The sequence below is a fragment of the Chamaea fasciata genome, unplaced genomic scaffold (genome assembly GCF_029207755.1).
Source record: "Chamaea fasciata isolate MVZ Bird 193981 ecotype frontalis unplaced genomic scaffold, bChaFas1.0.hap1 SCAF_16, whole genome shotgun sequence".
NCBI classification, from domain to species: Eukaryota; Metazoa; Chordata; class Aves; order Passeriformes; family Sylviidae; genus Chamaea; species Chamaea fasciata.
The window spans coordinates 6,867,645-6,885,692 of NW_027094101.1; the positions used below are offsets into that span (position 1 = coordinate 6,867,645).

An 18,048-nucleotide genomic window follows, 5' to 3' on the forward strand; every position below is an offset into this window, starting at 1 on the left:
GATATTCTACATCCTGTCTGGGCATTGAAATTTATTGACACAAGACAAGCACTAATTTTTCATTCAGTCACCAGCTCCAATGCAGAGACCAACCACTCCTCCTTATTTAAGCTGTACAGAATTCCAGCTATCAAATCTCTCCAGTGTTATTTAACTTCCTCCTTAACAACAGACTGAACTCCTGGCTCCCATCCAGCTACTCCAGTGCTTATCCAAGCTGCTGCTATCTGGACCCTACAAACATACCAACTACAAAAAAAGTACCATATGGTTCCAAACTTCTAAAAATTACCTCTCCTTTCTCTTGCCTACTCACACACGGTAGGTATCAGATGTTAAGGTCTGAAAATATTTTAAAAATTCATTATTTTTCATCTCCGTCCTAACAGGCAATGGAAAAATTTGTTTGTACACATCAGGGGGGTTTTATCTGAACTCATCCTACATGATACATGGCCTCACTGTGCTTTGCAGCATATGGATAATAATAGGTGATAAATGTTTATTTAATTCTCCAGAAAAACTTTAGCCTAATCAGAGCTTTCACATCAGTACTAAGATTTGTGGAATCCTGTGACTGAAATTCCAGCCTTGCAGCTAAGAAACAGTCACACAGGAGCAGGGTTTTTGTGCTGAAGGGCAACTCTTAACATGTGTTAGCTCTTTCCAGCAATCAAATACAGCAGTTCTTCCTCCCAAGTGCTGCAAGGGAAAACCAAAGTTACATTTTCTGCCTGAAATTCTAGGTATTTCTACATCAACAGGATGTAGATGAGATAAATTACTTTTGGACTAGGTTAACAATTCCGTCCATTTGTCTCAAATATGCACACCAGCAGCAGTGCCTCCAGGAAGAAAGGAATTTTCTGTTAACAGACTAAGGCAGGCTCCATCCTACACTACAAGCTTCAAGAAACATTAACAGAAAACCCCTGTAATTTTGATTTTACTCATACTTACAGTCTTAATCACTGCTGTTTCTGCTTCACAGATTTGCAGTGACTGGAAGAAAAACAGGTGCAAACAGCAGGGAAAACAGTACTGGCCACAAACAAAACACAAATTGTAACACAAACACGCTAAATGTTAGCTTTAAAAAAAAATAAATCTAGAAAAATCTTAACCAGACAGATCTGAACATCAGCCACAGGGATTCAGCATGTCCTACCCTTCAGTGACCAGCAGCTAGTACAAGTCAAAGAGTGGATGCAAGGAGATCTAGACCAAATTCATGTGGAAGTATCACAGTTATGTTTAAACAACAGAAATAGCCCAACGACTGCATCCAATATCAGCAGCGAGCCCGGCTCAGTCCTGGCACGAGTGGATGCCAGACCTACTTCTAAGCATCCCATGGAAGGATTCCTTCCTGTTTCCCTGCCAGCTGTCCAAGGGAATTCATTGTCTGCAAGCGCTGCCAGAGCCCTTTCATCTCCCACACCGGAGGTTCTCCGTGGAGCTCCGTGAGTGCACGCCAGGCTCAGCACCCCAAAGGCAACTGAAACATCACTCCTGCCACAGTTAGAACAAAGTTCTGAGCTGTAGAAGGAGAAGAGAATCAGTTTACCTTAAGTTAGGGCCTGTTTTGCCTTTTCTCCAAAATCCTATCTCCCAAAGTTAAAAAAAAGCAGACACTAAATTCAGTGAACGAGAAACCATTAATTAATTGGTGTTTCTGCCTGGTTCCGAACCAAAACCTTTACAGATGCATCCAAGATTCTGGCCCATCACCAGCAAATTATCCCTTTTATTCTCAGTGGGCAGCTGCCACGGAAAAACAGGCATTTTCAACTAACAGGGTGGAATTTAGAAGCAACTGGATGTTTTTACATCCCCTGGAATGATGCACAACCCCGTTACTCCAGGCCTATGCTTTGCTCCCAGCAGGTCAAAATGCAAACCTGAAACTTGCTCTGTTTACAGGAGACATCTGCAGGACTAGAACAGACAGCGACAACAAAAAAAATACCTTCTGAATTAATCTAGTCAGCAGTACTGGCTATCTGATCAAGACTAAATCACAAGTTTACCAGCGAGTTTCCCTTTCAAAACTTATCAGATCAAGGGATGGGAAATAAATATCTTATATCTTGTGGGCTGAAAAAGCAGCTCACACCAGCCATGAGAGAATGTTGAGCTTGGACTTTTCCATGGCAGGTGGCCAGCTGGAAAGCTCAGCAACTTGGATGCACTTACAAGAGGCATAACCTTGAATATCTTGCAGAATGATGCTTCCTGCTCCACTTACACACCAAAGATTTGCTGCAGTGTCCTAATGCTCCACATTCTGGGGAAATATCAGCTCAGACATGCCATGCTGAAAATTGTCTGTTGTTAAATGGTCACTGTAAGGATTGTAAAGTGTCATTCATCCCTCATATTTCTTTAAAAACTTGTCCTAAATAAGATTTTCTCATTTTGTCTGTACGTATACAACTGAGACGTTTTCAGATGGGCAGACTAAAATGATGGTCTTGCAAAACTCAGAAAGCTGCTCAGTACTTGAAAGCAAGGTCTTAGGTAAAACTCAGCTAAAGTCTTAGCTGCACTCAGGTGTGTTATTTAACAGTTTGATTCCTATAAAATCAAGTGTGTAGAGAATGGAGTGCAGAAAGAAATTCAATTCCACCTTGCTTACATTTCTCTGAAGTTGTGCCCCATGCCCATTACCACAGAGAATAAAAATCTTGCAAATCTGAGGGACTCCTCAAAGCAGCTTCACATCTCATTCTCAAAAATCATTTGCCCCAGAAACAAAAAAATCTCCTTCTTCAATAGAAGTTTGGTATTTGTTAATTCTAAGAGACTTAGAATTGACCAGCTCTGAACTCTGAGGTGCAGCTTCTGCTGTTGTTACCCTGCCTGCCTTCTCAGTCAGTGGAAATTCTCATTCTCATCCTCCTCTCTGCACTGAGAAACTCCTCAGCACCTTGTGTCCCTCACTTACATCAAGACTTGTATCTACCAAGTCTGACCTTCACACACACCTGTAAATCCCCCAGATCAAGCTGTCTCATGTCACATGCCAAGAACACTAATTCCATTAGCTCTCAGCTGTATTTTGGGGCTGTGAGAGGGTTTCACCCAAGCAGTGACTGCCCTCTCCACAAGCACATCTCTGCTGCTCTAGTGCCACTGACAGCCCTGTGTCAGGTCCAGCAGATGAATGAACCTCCAAGAACCTTTGGTGACCTGAAAGAAATTTCAGTTCCCATTCACAATCAAGACAAGTTTTCTCTGTGACCATATTTATAGGCATTATCTAGCAAGGTTTTCTATCTATTCGCATAAAAAACATTATCAGCTATTCTAAATATTCTCTCCCTTTCTGATGGCTGTTTTGGCATGAGGAGGAGGAATTCTCCAAATCTGCACTGAAACCTTCACCCTATTCATACTTCAGTATGAAGATTTCATGCAACCTAAACTACTTTTAATTTAATTTCAGAATTTGTTCTCTTTCAGGTCTGGAAACAAATCTAAAGATGAAATCTGTGATTAGAAATAGGTGACAGCTTCTATCCTTAAGGCCTTAGCTACACACACAAATTAATCAAGCCACAGTGGAAAACGAACTGAGTTTAACAAACTTTTCCAAGCTGTTGAGCAGACCAGGCTATAAAAAAATCCTAATTAAAGCCTCGGTCACATCCTACTGAACTGGAGAGAGGGCAGCAGTCCAGCCACGTGGATGGCCAGCTGAACTCCCTGCAACCAGGAATGCATGTGCTGGGCTGGAGGAAAGAAGACAGAAAAAGAGGATATAGTAGGTGGCTCTTTTGTCTCCTGCCCACATCTAACACCAGTAATGATTCACTGTCTTGAATCCAGAGGTGGAATTACATGGGAAAGAGTTCCACCAATAAACCTGTGCTTTTTCAGTTTGAGATCCTACTGGGTTTTCCAAAGTAGAATTAAGCCAGTATCAAGGAAAGCAAGTCAAATTAAGAGCTTTGGGGGTGGGGTGCAGAGCAGACCTTCTAAGGACAAACAGCAACAGTTTGTTCAGGAGGAAAGCCAAGTGAAGCACAAGTCTGCCACAGTCTGACTGCAGGAATCTGTGTTGTATACAGAGGAGACATTTGAAAGGTGTCAATAAATTACTTCTCAGAGCAACATGTTTTCCACTTTCTCAAACAGAAAATCTTGCATGATGTTTCCAAGAAGTTTTCCTGCCCTCCCCCAAATCCTAAGCCAGTAATAGAGCGAAACAGGTTTACTCCTTAGCCTTGCTTTAGGCGTAGCTGCGAATACTGAGAAGGTGAGGACCATTCTGCCTTTGTGACAGAAGCCCTTCCAGCAGTGCAGCTGAGAAAGGAGAAGTGAAACACTGAGCTAACCTGACCCTTCTCCTTTGGGAAGGGCACTCAACACCTCTGCTCCCTCCACTAGTGTTTGCTTATCAGCTGGTTGGTTTGTGGCACTTTGGAGCACTGAGATATTTCCTGGAACAGCATCTCATTCAGATGGATCTGAAGTCATCTGATCTATGAAACCCTCCCCTGTTGCACAGCTACCACTGCACATAAACCCAGAAGTCAAAAGTCACTTTCTTCCCTTCCTCTGCTCCACACTCAATAGCTGTGAAACAGAGCCTGGATTTGCAGTCTGTGAACACCTCAGATACTCCAGTAACTCGGAACACAAACACTGAAAAAAACTCCTCTTTGAGGTACAAGCATCTTATTTTGGCATCAGAAAAGGAACCACTGCTTGGGAGAAGGATCAGTGAGACAAAGACACTGTCATCACTCCTTGGCAAGCAGCAGGTGAAGGCAATTTCTGCCCACTTGTGATGCCCATTGCTTGTTCCTTCCCCAGCAGCACAGTGTGTCACCCCCTCAGCTGCGTTCAGTCACCCCCGGGCTGCATCTGCTCCTTCTCTAAGAGCAGCTTCCAAAAACCCAAAAAGCAAAAGCACAATGCAAAGCAGAACTCCCCAAACCACCATTTCCTATTGCTCACTGGGATTACTGTGTCTGGAGCACCAGCCCAAGGCAAGCTGAAGCCCAGAGTGGTTTGCATTCAGGGAAAACTCTCCATGTTTTAAGGCAAACCAGGCTTGTTTGGGAGACAGCAGGAGCAGGGAAAGAAACAAAAGAAAAGTAGGTTAAAGACATTACAATCTTTTTGAGAAGTCATTGCAAAAAGGTCAGGATTTGGATAGGTAGCAAGGGTACATCACCACCTGAGCAGGTTACTGCTGCCAAACCATCCTACCTGCATTTTCCTTTTCAGTTTTCTATCAGGTCTCAACTTTTAAAGAACATGGGCTCACTAAATGTAATTCACTATCACTGAGACAAAGAACAACTTCAAATCTCTGCTAAGTATAAAAATACAGAAGATATGCCAATAAGACTTCCCCATGAAAAGAGACCTAGTTTTTAATGTTTTGCTTATTTGTTCATCTGTTCGTGTTACTTGTTCTTGATCCCACCTAGCTTACAATAAACTAGGATATTCAGGAAAGCCTGAAAGCATTCATTACCCGTTATCCTATTAAATTCAGTGGCCCCTTTGAAAAAATCCAAGCCTTAACCTCTTACAGTTTTTTTCTCAAGGGAACCTTTTAGAAGATTTTTAAAGGCACTGAAAACACCCTTGCTCGCTGTCCCAGTTGTAGGTGAAAAGAGCAAGGTTTGGTACAAATAAAAAGCTGAATGGGTACCAAGAGAAAGCTGAATCACTGCAAAGAACATATAAATGAGGTACAAAAGGCTGACTTGTAAAACTGGAACTTTCTGAAGTGCAGTGTCAGCACTGCTGCTCTGAGCGGAGAGAGCCATGTCAGGGAGACAGGCTTAACAAAACCAGTCACCTCTTCTTGGGCAGTGCCTGTTTTTCCCCCTCAATTTCCTGAAACCAACCACAGGGTCAGAAAACTGCTAATCCAGCACACAGCAAGAAGCAGGAGCTCTCTCTTTTCCTTCACTCAGCTAAGCCACTCCTCGCTGGATCTTCAAGTACACCAAAAACTTTGAACTCCCATATCACAGGAACACAAACATAGAAGTCTCCTCTTCAATTGTATCTTTGAGACTGAGCGGATGAAACCAGTCTGACAAGTGGAGCCCTTCCACAAGAAACAATATTCTTTGTTTTTAGGCAGATAAACATTAACATATATGTCTCTGCATAATGAAGTATTTTTGTAGCAACTCACATAAAAGTCATCCTTGTGCTACCATGGCTTTAACCTATGCAGATGCTCATTACTGAGTATGTGAGCTCTCTCCACTTCCACCAAATTTCAGAAGGAACTTTTCATTAGGATCCCTCTGTCAGCCAAAGGGTGCACCTTTAACTGTGCCTAACTTCTCAGATTTCTGGAATACATTTTCATTACTGGGAATCTCTAAGGTGATAATAGTTGCCAATTTAAAAGTCTCCTGAAGGATGGAGGTCCATTAGAAACTTTCTGAGTATGAAATTAAACAGCATAATCAAAGTTAAAGGCTGCTCACTGGGCTGGATTTGTCTCTGCCCAGACCTTTCCTGCACACTAGAGAGGGATAAAGAGATTACTCCAGTGGTTTGTAGCTGCAGTTGGGTACTGGCTCAGACAGCCTGAACTGAAAGTTTCCTTCCTTGTTTCTCACAGCATGTGCCAGCACTTCTTGATGGGAATGCAAAGATTAATTACAGCTGTACTTGCTCTGAACAAATCCTCATATTCAATACAGTCCTGCAAGATTTAGAGTAGCACTAATTAGGACTTAGGACAACAGTTCTGCAAAGACAAACACACCGAGTATTTTTTCTAATTATTTTATGCATAATAAAATTAAAGCTGCTTTAGAGAATCAAAGTGGCATTTATTCTCAAGAGTTGGGAGCAAAATGGACTTTTCCAGCCTAAGAACATTAGATTTAGTGTTTCAGTGCTGTTGTTGAAGGTAAGACAGCAAACAATAACCACTTCCACATGCACGCAGAGAGGTAAGGTGAGTAAAAAAACTTTTGGGATACCCAGACAGTTTTCTAAGGGCCTCAATTACTAAGAGGTAAAGACAAAAAAATGTCTGTACTTAGTAAAATACACATAAGGAAAAAGAAATCTTTCAACCAGAAAAATGGCAATCATTAGGCAAGAAGCAAATGCTTGCAATGAATTTTCACCACGGGAGCTGTAAATATGAAGTTGTTTCTCTCATTTACCTTAACCACACCAAAAACACGGTCAAGATGTATTGGCTTCCAAGGGCCAGTAGCAAAAAGCTCCTGCAGGAAGCCTTACATAGAACCAGACTTTTTAATCTGCCTTCAAGAATCTGTAAGTTAGAGGTAGGTCCACACTAAATCTGAATTTCAGCCTTTTAGCACCCGTAGAGAGCAGAGCATTGATGAAGTCCATTAACTGCACATCTCACAGACTTTGGAGGTGATTTTGCCCAAAGTTTTTGATCTTTAAGTAATGTAAAAATTAAAACAGTTGTTGAGTGCTGGGAATTCACTATACAGAATAGCAGGCCAGTCAGTAGCACAGCTCTTTTTATTCAGATCCATCTCAGCTCCCATATGGTAGGCATATCAATTTCTTGTTATTCACTTATTTATTATGTATGATCTGCTCATTACTTTCCAACTTATCCTCCCAATTCCATGCAGGCTACATTTCACCCAGCTGTTGCACTTTGTCATAACCTAAGGTCAGGAGAAATTCATGGCAAGAATCCTTCTATTTTTCCACAGAGCATTTAGCACTCAATGCTTGGTAGGTAGGTACAGTCACTAACTGCTGTTCTCTAAGATTTTTCCATTTGCACTGTTCCAAAAAAGTCATAATTCATGACCTTTCTGGTTCTTCTTATTTCTCTCCAATAGCAGAAAGTATTTAAGAATGGCTATTAACTTTTACCCATCACAGCTTTCTCAGGTTGGTTCTGCCTCAGAGAACAGCTCTTGTTACTTGAGAAAAGATTTTGCAAGAGCAGATTTTGCCAGAATTCAAAATGATTTGCAGTGATTCCCTAAATGGCTGTGAATCCAGCCTACTTTAAATGCAAGTTCTCCTCACCTCCTGTTCAATGGCACTTAAAGCAAAACTGAGAGCACCAAGTGCAGCATTCCTTGCTGTGGGTGACAGCCAACATCTCCAACTCAGCCTCCTGCTCCAGCTCAGTCCTCAGGCTGAATCCCTGACTGTCAAGACAAACTGGCACAGCCAAACCCCACACTGCTCCAGCAGCTCTCTGGTGGCAGCAGGCCCATTAACATCTCATTTAAACATTTATTTTTAGAATATTGCAAATATAAGACTGAGGATGGAACTTTTGCAGATGCAGATTGACAAACTCTACAGCCTTAGCCAGTACCCAGAGAATTTTGTGTGAAGGTTTCCAACTGCATTTTTCTTTGCTATCTCTCAATTTTTAATAAAACCCAAACTATATCTCACTAACTTGCACCTCCTTTAACAAAATGCCACTTCTGTTTGAGGGTTCTTACTTGAGACCTTGCTCTGAAAAAAAATTTTCCTATTTGGTCACAGAGACAGGATTAGAAGCCAGGGACTCCAGCTGCTAATCCTTCCTGCCACAGAGCAGCCACCACGCTCTGCAGTATCACACTTAAACAAGCAATTAACTTCTCCTGCTGGACAAAGCTGAGTCAGACCCCATAACCTGAGCACAAACTTTGGAGGTCTTAGGACTGGAAACAGAACTAGAACTAAGAGTTTATATCTGCATCTCTGGCACTTGATTGCCATGACACTGGCTCAAAACCTTGCTCAGATATTTAACTAAGAAATATCTTCATAACTCTCCCTTCCATATGAGTCCAGAGCAAGCCAGTGATCTTTTGGGTGAATATAACATCTTGTGGCCACTCTTTCAGAATTCTACCATAACAAAACTAGATTATAATTGACTACTATTGTGTAATATATAAAAAAATACAGCATTATCATTCCTTACATCTATTAGCTACGATTCAGACAAGCAAATTTACCATCCACAGCTTCACAATGAGCTTCAAAAAGAAAGAAATAATATAATACTGTTAGATACAGATGTACTTGACTTCCAGCACTAATAGTGTGCAAATACAAAAAATTAGGGCTCAGCAACAGCAAACGTGAGTTTGTGCTTGTAGCTCTACTGTCAATCCCTTGTTTTGTAAAAAAATTTGTGGGTTAGAGTGGTATGTCCCATTCAGATCTAGAAAAGAAAACAAAAAACCACGTCACTTCCCAGAAATAATTTAGTTTCACAGGACTTCTGCAAGCTAGGAAATACCCATGCAGAGCTCAAAAGTAATTTGGCAGAGTTGCTGTCTAGTCCCAATTATATGCATTAGATGGTAACAAGATTTCCCAGGCTGGCACTTTGAACAGTGTGGTTATTGCCTTTGTACATCTCACCAGCATTGGTCAAGCCTCAATGGATTTCACTGATGAAATATGAGAGTTTCACAGCTCTGGGGGAAAAAAAAATCATCCTTGCAGAACAGGCAACATTGAGAGTCTCTTGTGTAAGCTCATATTCAAACAGTAGTTTGCAAAGAGAAGAGCTCATTTTTGTGTTACAGCCAATTGTATAAGCTGGGCTGGATTTGACACTCGGAATTTCCTCAAGTGCAAAGTGTTTCACAGCCATGCCAGGCACAAGAGTCCCTGCATTTCAGGGCTCTGCCATATGTGCTGAAAGAGCAAATCGCCTAGAAACATGCTTTTAGGGCTGGCTCTACTCTGCCATTGCATCTTAAAGAGAAATAATCAGTTAGAAACTTCATACTTCAGGATTCAGGAAATTTCTCTTAAAGTGCACTGAAGAATTCTGACAAAATACAGATCATTGCTGTAGATTTCATTGAATATCTCACTTCAGAAGTCACCTACTTCTCACATTAAGTCAGTTTTCTGCTGCCCCATCTCTCAATTCACTTGGCTTCAGCCAAATGCTGCCACAAAATCTCCCAGTGCCTCAGGAGCCACTGTACAGCCCAACTCCTGATTACATCACTGCTGTACTGAGCATTTCTGTACAAAAATAAAGACATTTAAGCCGCAGTTTGTCTACTCTGAACCAAGAAATTAGTGTGAGTAACTGGTGCCTACCCTGCACAATGGCCAGAACACACAGTTGAGTGCCTGGGAGGCTTTGAAGCCATCAGCTCCTTGCATGGGGAGAAGGCAGCAACAAAGCTCTGCTACCCCCAGGAGCAGGTTGTTCCCTCTGCAGTGTTCCAGCACACTGCCTGGCCGGGCACGCAGAATTTAACCAACTCCAGAGTCTGCTTAAAGCAAAAACAACAAATCCCATAGTTAATGCTCAGGGGAGTGACCCACATGCTATTGCAAATATCTCCCAATTTCCCCCTCACCTCTCACCCAGAGAATGGTGAATGAATATAAAAGAAAGGGTCTTTAAAACATTTTCCAGAGTATTCCCACATCCAAGGCTTCAGAAGCTCTCAGTATTTGAAGTATTAATGGAAGCGTTCCATACAATTCCCTGTGCACACATCTAAAAATAGCCACGGACACAGCACTAAGGTTTTTGTCTATATTTGCAAGAGTCTTACTTCCCTCACAGGAACCACAACTTCCCATTAATGCTGACATTTATTTTTGCTTTTAAAAAGAGCTATTAAAACACCAGAGAGTCTTTTAACAGTGCAGGGAACATCAACAATAATATTAATACACCAATAACAACATCTTCAATTGATATTCTGGCGATGGATCATGAACATATTCTCTCTATCAACAATGTCAATTTTGCTCTAAGAACTGATAAAGCCATATGATGGCCTTGGCAGATCTTCTCACCAGTATCCATCTGTTCTGCCCATGACAACAAAAATATAATTTTTTTTTCCCTGACAAGCCCCATTTGTCCAATCTTTACCCACAATGACACCAAGCATGCCAAGCTGCAAGAAATCAAAAGAGTATCTAACCTTGTGTCAGACTTTTTGTTCTGGACATTTTAAAGAAGAAGTGAATGGCTTCTCAGATTCTCATAGTAAAGACCTGAGAGAACGGAAAAAAACCCCCAAACCAAAAAACAGAAACGACATGACCAAAGCAATTCCTATCTTGGCCTTGGTCTCCACGGTTTATAGCATAAAAGGAGATGCCATTTATAGGTGAAGAAGAGCCTGCAGATACCCAAACTCCAAAATACACCCAAGCACCTGCCATTAGGCTCAAACTGAAGAAGCTCCCACCCCTGCACCCAAATCCAGCTGGAAATCCCAATTCCCCTTTCTCCAGGATCCATTCCCAGTGGGATTTGTCTCCCCCTGCTGGCTCTGGGGGATTTGCAGCCCCTTGCCCAAACTACCGCGGGCACCCTGCAAGGAACAAACGTTCCTGGCCATTTGGAGACTGGTGCCCAATGTATTCCCTTGTAACATACAGACAGAAATTGGGGTGGGGGGATAACGAGGGCAGGGGAGAAGGGAGAAGAATCCAATTCTGATTACAAAGGAATTCCTCTCCCAGTAGTTAAAAAACGAGGACAGACGTGACAATGGAAGCAAACACACAATGAAGCTTTTGTCCCCAAACTACTTGGCTCCCATACAAGGAACAGAGGAACTTGGGTCGGTGGGGACTGGCTGAGGCAGGGGAAGAGCGAGAGGCTGATGTTTGTGAAGAGAAAGCAAAGTTGGTTTGTCTGCTTTAAGAAAGGCTGGGAAGACAAAAGAAAAAAAAAAAAAAAAGCAGCCTGCTTTGTAGAATCCACCCACTCACTTCTGAAATGCTCAAAGACCCAGACAGGGATTTACAACCAGCACTTGCAGGCACTGAGTATGAAGCAGAAAACACTCCAATGCCCAGAGGCAGCTTCTGTGGTGCCAGAGAAGCAGCTCTGAGATTGCACAGGGTTATGGTCAGAGCCCTTTTCTTTCAACAAGTTTGTTACTGCTGAGTCAGCCACTGAGCTGGGCATTGCAGACCATGGGAAGGCACCTGCACCCTGCAATTGTCAGCTCCACCAACCAGCGTGTTTTACTTTTTAACAGTCACACAACTTCCTGGAGAAACAGAGCCTTCAAGAGCAGACCAAAAATCCTACAGTTTTGAAGCCAAAATAACAACAAAGATTAAAAAAAAGTTGACTGCAAGATGAGGGTGAAGAAAATGCCAGTGCTGAGTGGGGTTGTTTTTTGAAACAGAGTCAAGGCACATTCAGGAAGATCACAGTAATGTAAAGCTGCAAAAATTCTGGTGATGATTTAAGAACTATTTTAAAGATAATAAATTCAGTTTAAACCAAGCATATTCCATTTAATAGCTCGCTTATAGTAGGGAAGAAAGAGAGTGCTGATGCAGAGGTTTTCTTTAGCCTGAGTGAAAATCGGTTCAGAAAAGATTTATTTTCTCAGAGTCCACTATATCTGGCTTCTATTTATTTACACAAGTCTATATCCAGCAAGGCTTTAAACTAAACGAAGGTATGGGTTTATACATATCATATGCAATTACAGATTAGGCATCTCCTTAAACCACCTCTTTCTTTAAAATGTTACATAGTGTAAAATTTTTTTTAAGGAATTGTACAGTTGCTTATTCCCATATACTCAGGGAATCAGACTTCTAGAAGCAAGATATGGAAACTTGTTCCAAGTATTAAGGTGCTAATAATTTGTTTAATCCATCCTTCAGACCAATGTACTACATTAAAAAAACTTCTATGCAGCCAAGTGCCTTTTTTTTTTTTAGTGACATGTGAGGCACTTTCTAATCCCCTGGGGATGCAGCCTGCACAATAAAATACCAGCACCCAGATTTACATGTTGTCAGAGGCACAGGGGCAGGACTGGGATGGAGTCGGATGTTTTGTGACACACGTGGCTGCAGTCCCAGGTGCCCCAGTAACATTACACAGGTTACACCAAGGGCACCCCAAAGGATGCACCGTGCAACTGTAGCATGATGTTGAAGATGACAGCATATCAAATGATCACTTGCATGCCTTTCTGCTTTGTTTCTGCGGGGCTATTTTATGTTTTTGGTATTTCCTGTTTAATCCTCTAAGCCAGGGAATGCAGAGGTAGGCCTACCATTTTGGAACGCTATTTATTCAACAAATGGGACTTTTTCCCCCCCAGTTTGATACTACTTTATTGCTAACCAGAACAGGAATGAACCTCCCACATGATCCCTGTCTGAATCTCCCTCTACAAACAAAATCCACGCTTGACCATTGCACTTCCCAGGGAAAAAAACAAACAAACTTTCTTAACAGGCTGCTGATGCAACTGTTGCTTACTGTACTGGATTGTCTTAGCAGTTGTTTCATGGCAAATTCAAGTTCCCTGTGGCATCAACCATCTTTTTATTCCACATTTGAACAGTGCTTAAAACAGCAAAGCCTGTGTCTACAGATGCTAGGAATAATAGAACAATTAATCCATCCTCTCTCTCCCCCTGCACATCCTTCCCCCCCACCCCCAGTGCTGTAACGTGGAAATTGTTTCATTTTTAGCCTAAGGAAGTGAGGTTTATCCAATCATCCTGTGACAGCTTTACTTCTCCATTTCATTTATTCTTTACCTATTTGGCAGTCTCATGATACTTCAGAGACAGATTTCAAAGATATGCAACAAGACTCAAACAGGCATCCTATTAGTGGAGACAGATGACTACCTAAGGGCTGCAGCATGAGTTTAACTACAGTATCAGACACCAGAGAACCCACACAGAGAAGCAGCATGAGGGAGCAATCAGAATTTCACTATGCAATTTCTCCAGTTCTCCTTCAGCTGTATTGACTTCCTTTGCAAAAAGAATCTAAAGAAGACTATACAAAGCTGTTTCTGTCCTTTAACCCCTCTAATTAAACAATGATGACATAGCAATTGTGCTACCAGGTTGTCTGGATCAGTACCTCGTTCCACAGAACAGGGAAGAAAAAGAGAAGGAAAAAAAAATCCTGTCCATCCTGTACATAGAAGAAAAGGAGTGGATTATGAACAGCTGTCAGAAACACATCCCATAGCAGAAGTGCAGCTATTTTGGCACAAGAGCATGAAGACCTAACAGCAAGAAGGCAGGGAAGAGAGCACATTTTTATGCTCACTGTCATCTTTCAGTTGCTTATCCAAGTTTCACTTGCAGACGTCAGGATGAAAAGAAACAGTCAGGGAGCAGCAGGAATGGGTGTTGCATTCACTTCAAAAGAGCTGCATGCAGGAAGAGTTTGCCAGTATCAATATAGTGCAAGCTGGCAGGACTGGAAAGTTACAAATTAAGTGTGCCTTCATCAGTGACCTACTATGAACAGACCTACTGAGCTGCTAAAATATTTTTAGTTCAACCAATTCCTGCCTTTTTTGGTTCCTCTTGCTCTTCCAGTTTATCCAGTCATGTGCACTTTTCCACTCCCTCTTACTGCCATGTAGTTTTTCAAGTTTGGCTCCAATTACCACTTGTTTCTGCTGCTGAAGTGCTCAGATTTACAGCACTGCTACAAACAGCTAACAGGGTGGCTCCATCTTGCACGTAGCAAGCTGTCTTTCAGCTGGAGAGAGATTTATACAGCAGCACTCTCCTCCTCCCACGTGGAGACGGGCCGTACTCACCAGCTGATACTCGCTCCGACGGCTGAAGGCTTCCTTGATTCCCGAATCCCTCCAGAGAGCAGCCAGGGCAGGGACGTAGAGCTGGAAGGTGGCAGGCTCGATGGGCATCCCAGCTTTGTTCTCAAAGGCCATCAGAAACATCCCGTGCTTCTCGTTCTCCGTGTACTGCCAGGGGATCCCCAGTTTGTCCCGTGCATCAACCAGAACCCTGCAGCCCTAAGGAACGATTCAGATAAGAAAGTCAGTGATTTAAAGATTAAAGTGAAAAAAGAACAAGGACTTGAAGGTACTTGAAGTTTTTTTTTTTTTTTGACACTGTTCTGGTGAGACTGAGCTCAGCAGAGAATCAGAAACATTGTTTATTGCAACATCTCCAACAGAAATAAGATAGAGCCTGCTTCTGTAAGCAACTTAGCCACAAAATATTTCCCCAGGTGGAGAAAGTATTAGTGGCAACAGCTAATGGCAACAAGCAGTGCTACCAACAGATAATGAAAGTAAACATCAGTGAGAGTATGAGAAGTGTCTGGGAATTAAGAGAAGTGTCTGGGAACTAACGTGTGATCATCACAGCTGTACTTTTAAAAGTAACACCATGCCTGAAACCATGTTCTTCCATCTTTTTCTTTGCATTTGTGTTTCTGGCGCCAAAAAGGACATCCCAGCTTTCTCAAGCATTAGGGAAATCAGAAGAGCATTATAGGACTGAAGACATTGCACAGATTCCAAGCTACCATGCTCAGGAAAGCAGATTCACTTTTCCCTCACAATCAGCCTACTTTTTGAACTTGCCACACACTTGCTAAGCAATGTGTGACAGGTAGGTTTTGCTACTCTAATACTGGAAAAATAATCTGGAAGCAAAGAAACCTAGTTCTCAAATGCAGTTCAGGAGTACTGAGCTGGTTCTTTTCACATTTTGCAGTTTTTATGGAAACCTAATTTCATATTCATGGCAATGAGCCAAACACATGAGGTTAAAGAAATTTGAAACTTCAGTCTTGACTCTAACTTCACCTGCAGTAAAGAGCTTCCAATGGCCAATATTTATTTCTCAATAGTGAGCCCCATTTTAGTAATGGATAGATCTGCTAATGGTGACTCAGCATCTCAAGTACCATCAAATTCACAAGTAAAATCTGTGAGGTTTACTGGAGAACTTTTCTCATTATGTTGATCTTCGGTTCTAGAGATATGAAAATAAACAAAATAAAAAATCTCCGAAAGTGAAGTTCAGTTTCCAGAGCTACTGACACAAACTTCCACATTACTGAACTCATTTCATTTTTTGCATGCTTTAAGCTATCAAGACTGCATGTATGTTTTATTAATATTTGAACCTTTCTGCTCTCCAGTCCTTTAGCAGCACCACACAGTCACAACAGTAACTTCCCAACAGCAACCAAGATTAGAGAGGGAAGTGAGAAGCAACTTAGTGGAGTGTCACAGAATAGAAACTCAAAGAGAAGTGTCATGCTTGTCACTATCCAACAATGCTCCTGAAGAGCAGCTTCCCAAAAATGTAAATATTTATGATTCTCTGCTGGTTGTTACTTCTCATAGAGTAGAGAACATATCTCCACAATACCATGAAAAGACTAAAATGAAATATATTTACCAACTGCTGCTTTAAATTCCAGACATAACTATTTAGTAACTCTGTCATACAGACCAAAAGCCAACTCTCATTCCTAGTTGCAGAGTTTATCCCTTTATTAACAGAAGTCTTTCAATGGTTATTTGAAAGGCACTAACCAACAGTAGCATGAAAAACCCACTTATAAGGCCCTGTCTCTGAATTGCAGATGCCTCCATAACATCTCACAGCTTCAGACACTTTTGCAAACCATCTCCATCTTGGCTGCAACTGAAAGGCAGGGTCAGCTCCCCACTACGCCCAGTCAAGAACTTGGGAGATTTTTCCAGAGGATTGTGGTGACCGAGACAAGCAAGACACGGTTATTTCGAGGTTTGTCTCTGCTCAGTGAGAATTGTTGCGTATCAAAAGGTTAAACAGTGCTGTGTGTGGGACAGTGATCACCATCTCCCCATGGGTCACCACCTCCCCCGGCTGCCCTGGGCCCTGCACAGAGCTCCCAGCCCACACAGCTCTGACTTTTCTCCTGCCTGGGCCCTGCAGGTTCTCCCCTGGCTGCTCAGCTGGTTTAACCCTCCTCCACCTCACAGCCACTGCAGAGCATCTCAGAGGAATGGTTGCAGGTCTGCACAATTCCTGCTTGGATAAAAAAGCACTGGGAGCTCAGTCCACGTGCATTTCCCCACACTGTTGTCCTGACTTTCCCTGCTCCTACTGGAGACACGGAGGTTCCCAAGAGACTGTTTGTTGTTAGGGAAAGTTTCATTATTTGTGTGGAGACAACCACAGGACAGTTTCAACCAAGGGAGTAGAGACTGCTCCAGTCCCAGAATAGTCACTTATCTGCTGGCTGCTGCTCCTTGCAAATGCAGCTTTGACCCTCCCTGAAGCAGGAGAGGGAACTAAAGTTGGGTCCCACAGACCCTGTGGGAGTGCATTAACTATTGTAAGGTCACCCATGGGGCACGTGGCATCAGCACCTTCCTCTGACTGTTCCAGAGACAGAAATACTGCCACCAAGGCACATGTAGAGCCTGATCCGGGACAAAGTGATTCAGCAGTAGGACACCAGCACTGACAGACAGACACACACTGCATGAAGAAAATAAAACAGCATAGAGCTAGCAGGAATGCTGTCCTATGCACACAGAAACAGCACCTCTCAAAATTTTTAAAGCATATCTGCTTCAAGATGTGTCTCTAAAACACATCAGGAATAAATCCTCACATAATGAACATAATAGTCAATGTTTCTTCCTCCCAGCTCTTAGCAGCTAGAAGTGTGACTCAGCAGAATCCCCAGTAAAGTGAATCTAAACTTAATATTTCTCCATCTCCACAAAACAGTTCCATAAATGCTACAAACAGATGTCAGAAAGATGAGGAGAAACAGAGAAATCACTAAATTTAGATCCTGTGTACTGCTATTCTCTCATCTCAGACTTACTGGTAAAACTGTATTTTGCAACCTCACTGAGCATTTGATAATCCTTGCCTCATTAATCTGCAGAGCAAGTTACCATAGGAAAGGATTCCTCTTACTGGAAATACAAGCAAGACACTTTTCCTACTCTTCTCCTGACAGTTTTTCTGATTTTCTGCTACTGTAGAAAATGTCAATTCACTCTTTCATTCACAAGGCTGAACACCATCAATTACCATTCTGTTTTCCAACTTGGACTACGGGAAAAAAATGAAGGAACAACTTTAGATGGGAAATAAACTTCTGAACACTTAACTGATTTAAAGCTTTTGTACTGCAGTTAAAGCAGGACCCAGAATAAGCACAGATGGAAATAATTAAAATTCGCATATAAGGACAGTGTCAGGCATTAGAAAATAGAAAACAAGCAGCATAGTGGAAGCACCAGCTAGGGAGGAAAAAATAGGAAATTCTCTCTTCCATTCCTT

General features: G+C 42.1%; 1 protein-coding gene across 1 annotated transcript in view; it reads right to left on the reverse strand.

Moving 5' to 3' along the window:
- The window catches only part of GNA12 (G protein subunit alpha 12), a 41,009-nt gene that overhangs the window by 14,323 nt on the left and 8,638 nt on the right, over window positions 1–18,048 (reverse strand). The window contains exon 2 of the mRNA XM_066198481.1: window positions 14,541–14,756. Coding sequence (XP_066054578.1) covers window positions 14,541–14,756 — 216 coding nt within the window. The remainder of the gene's footprint in view (window positions 1–14,540; window positions 14,757–18,048) is intronic.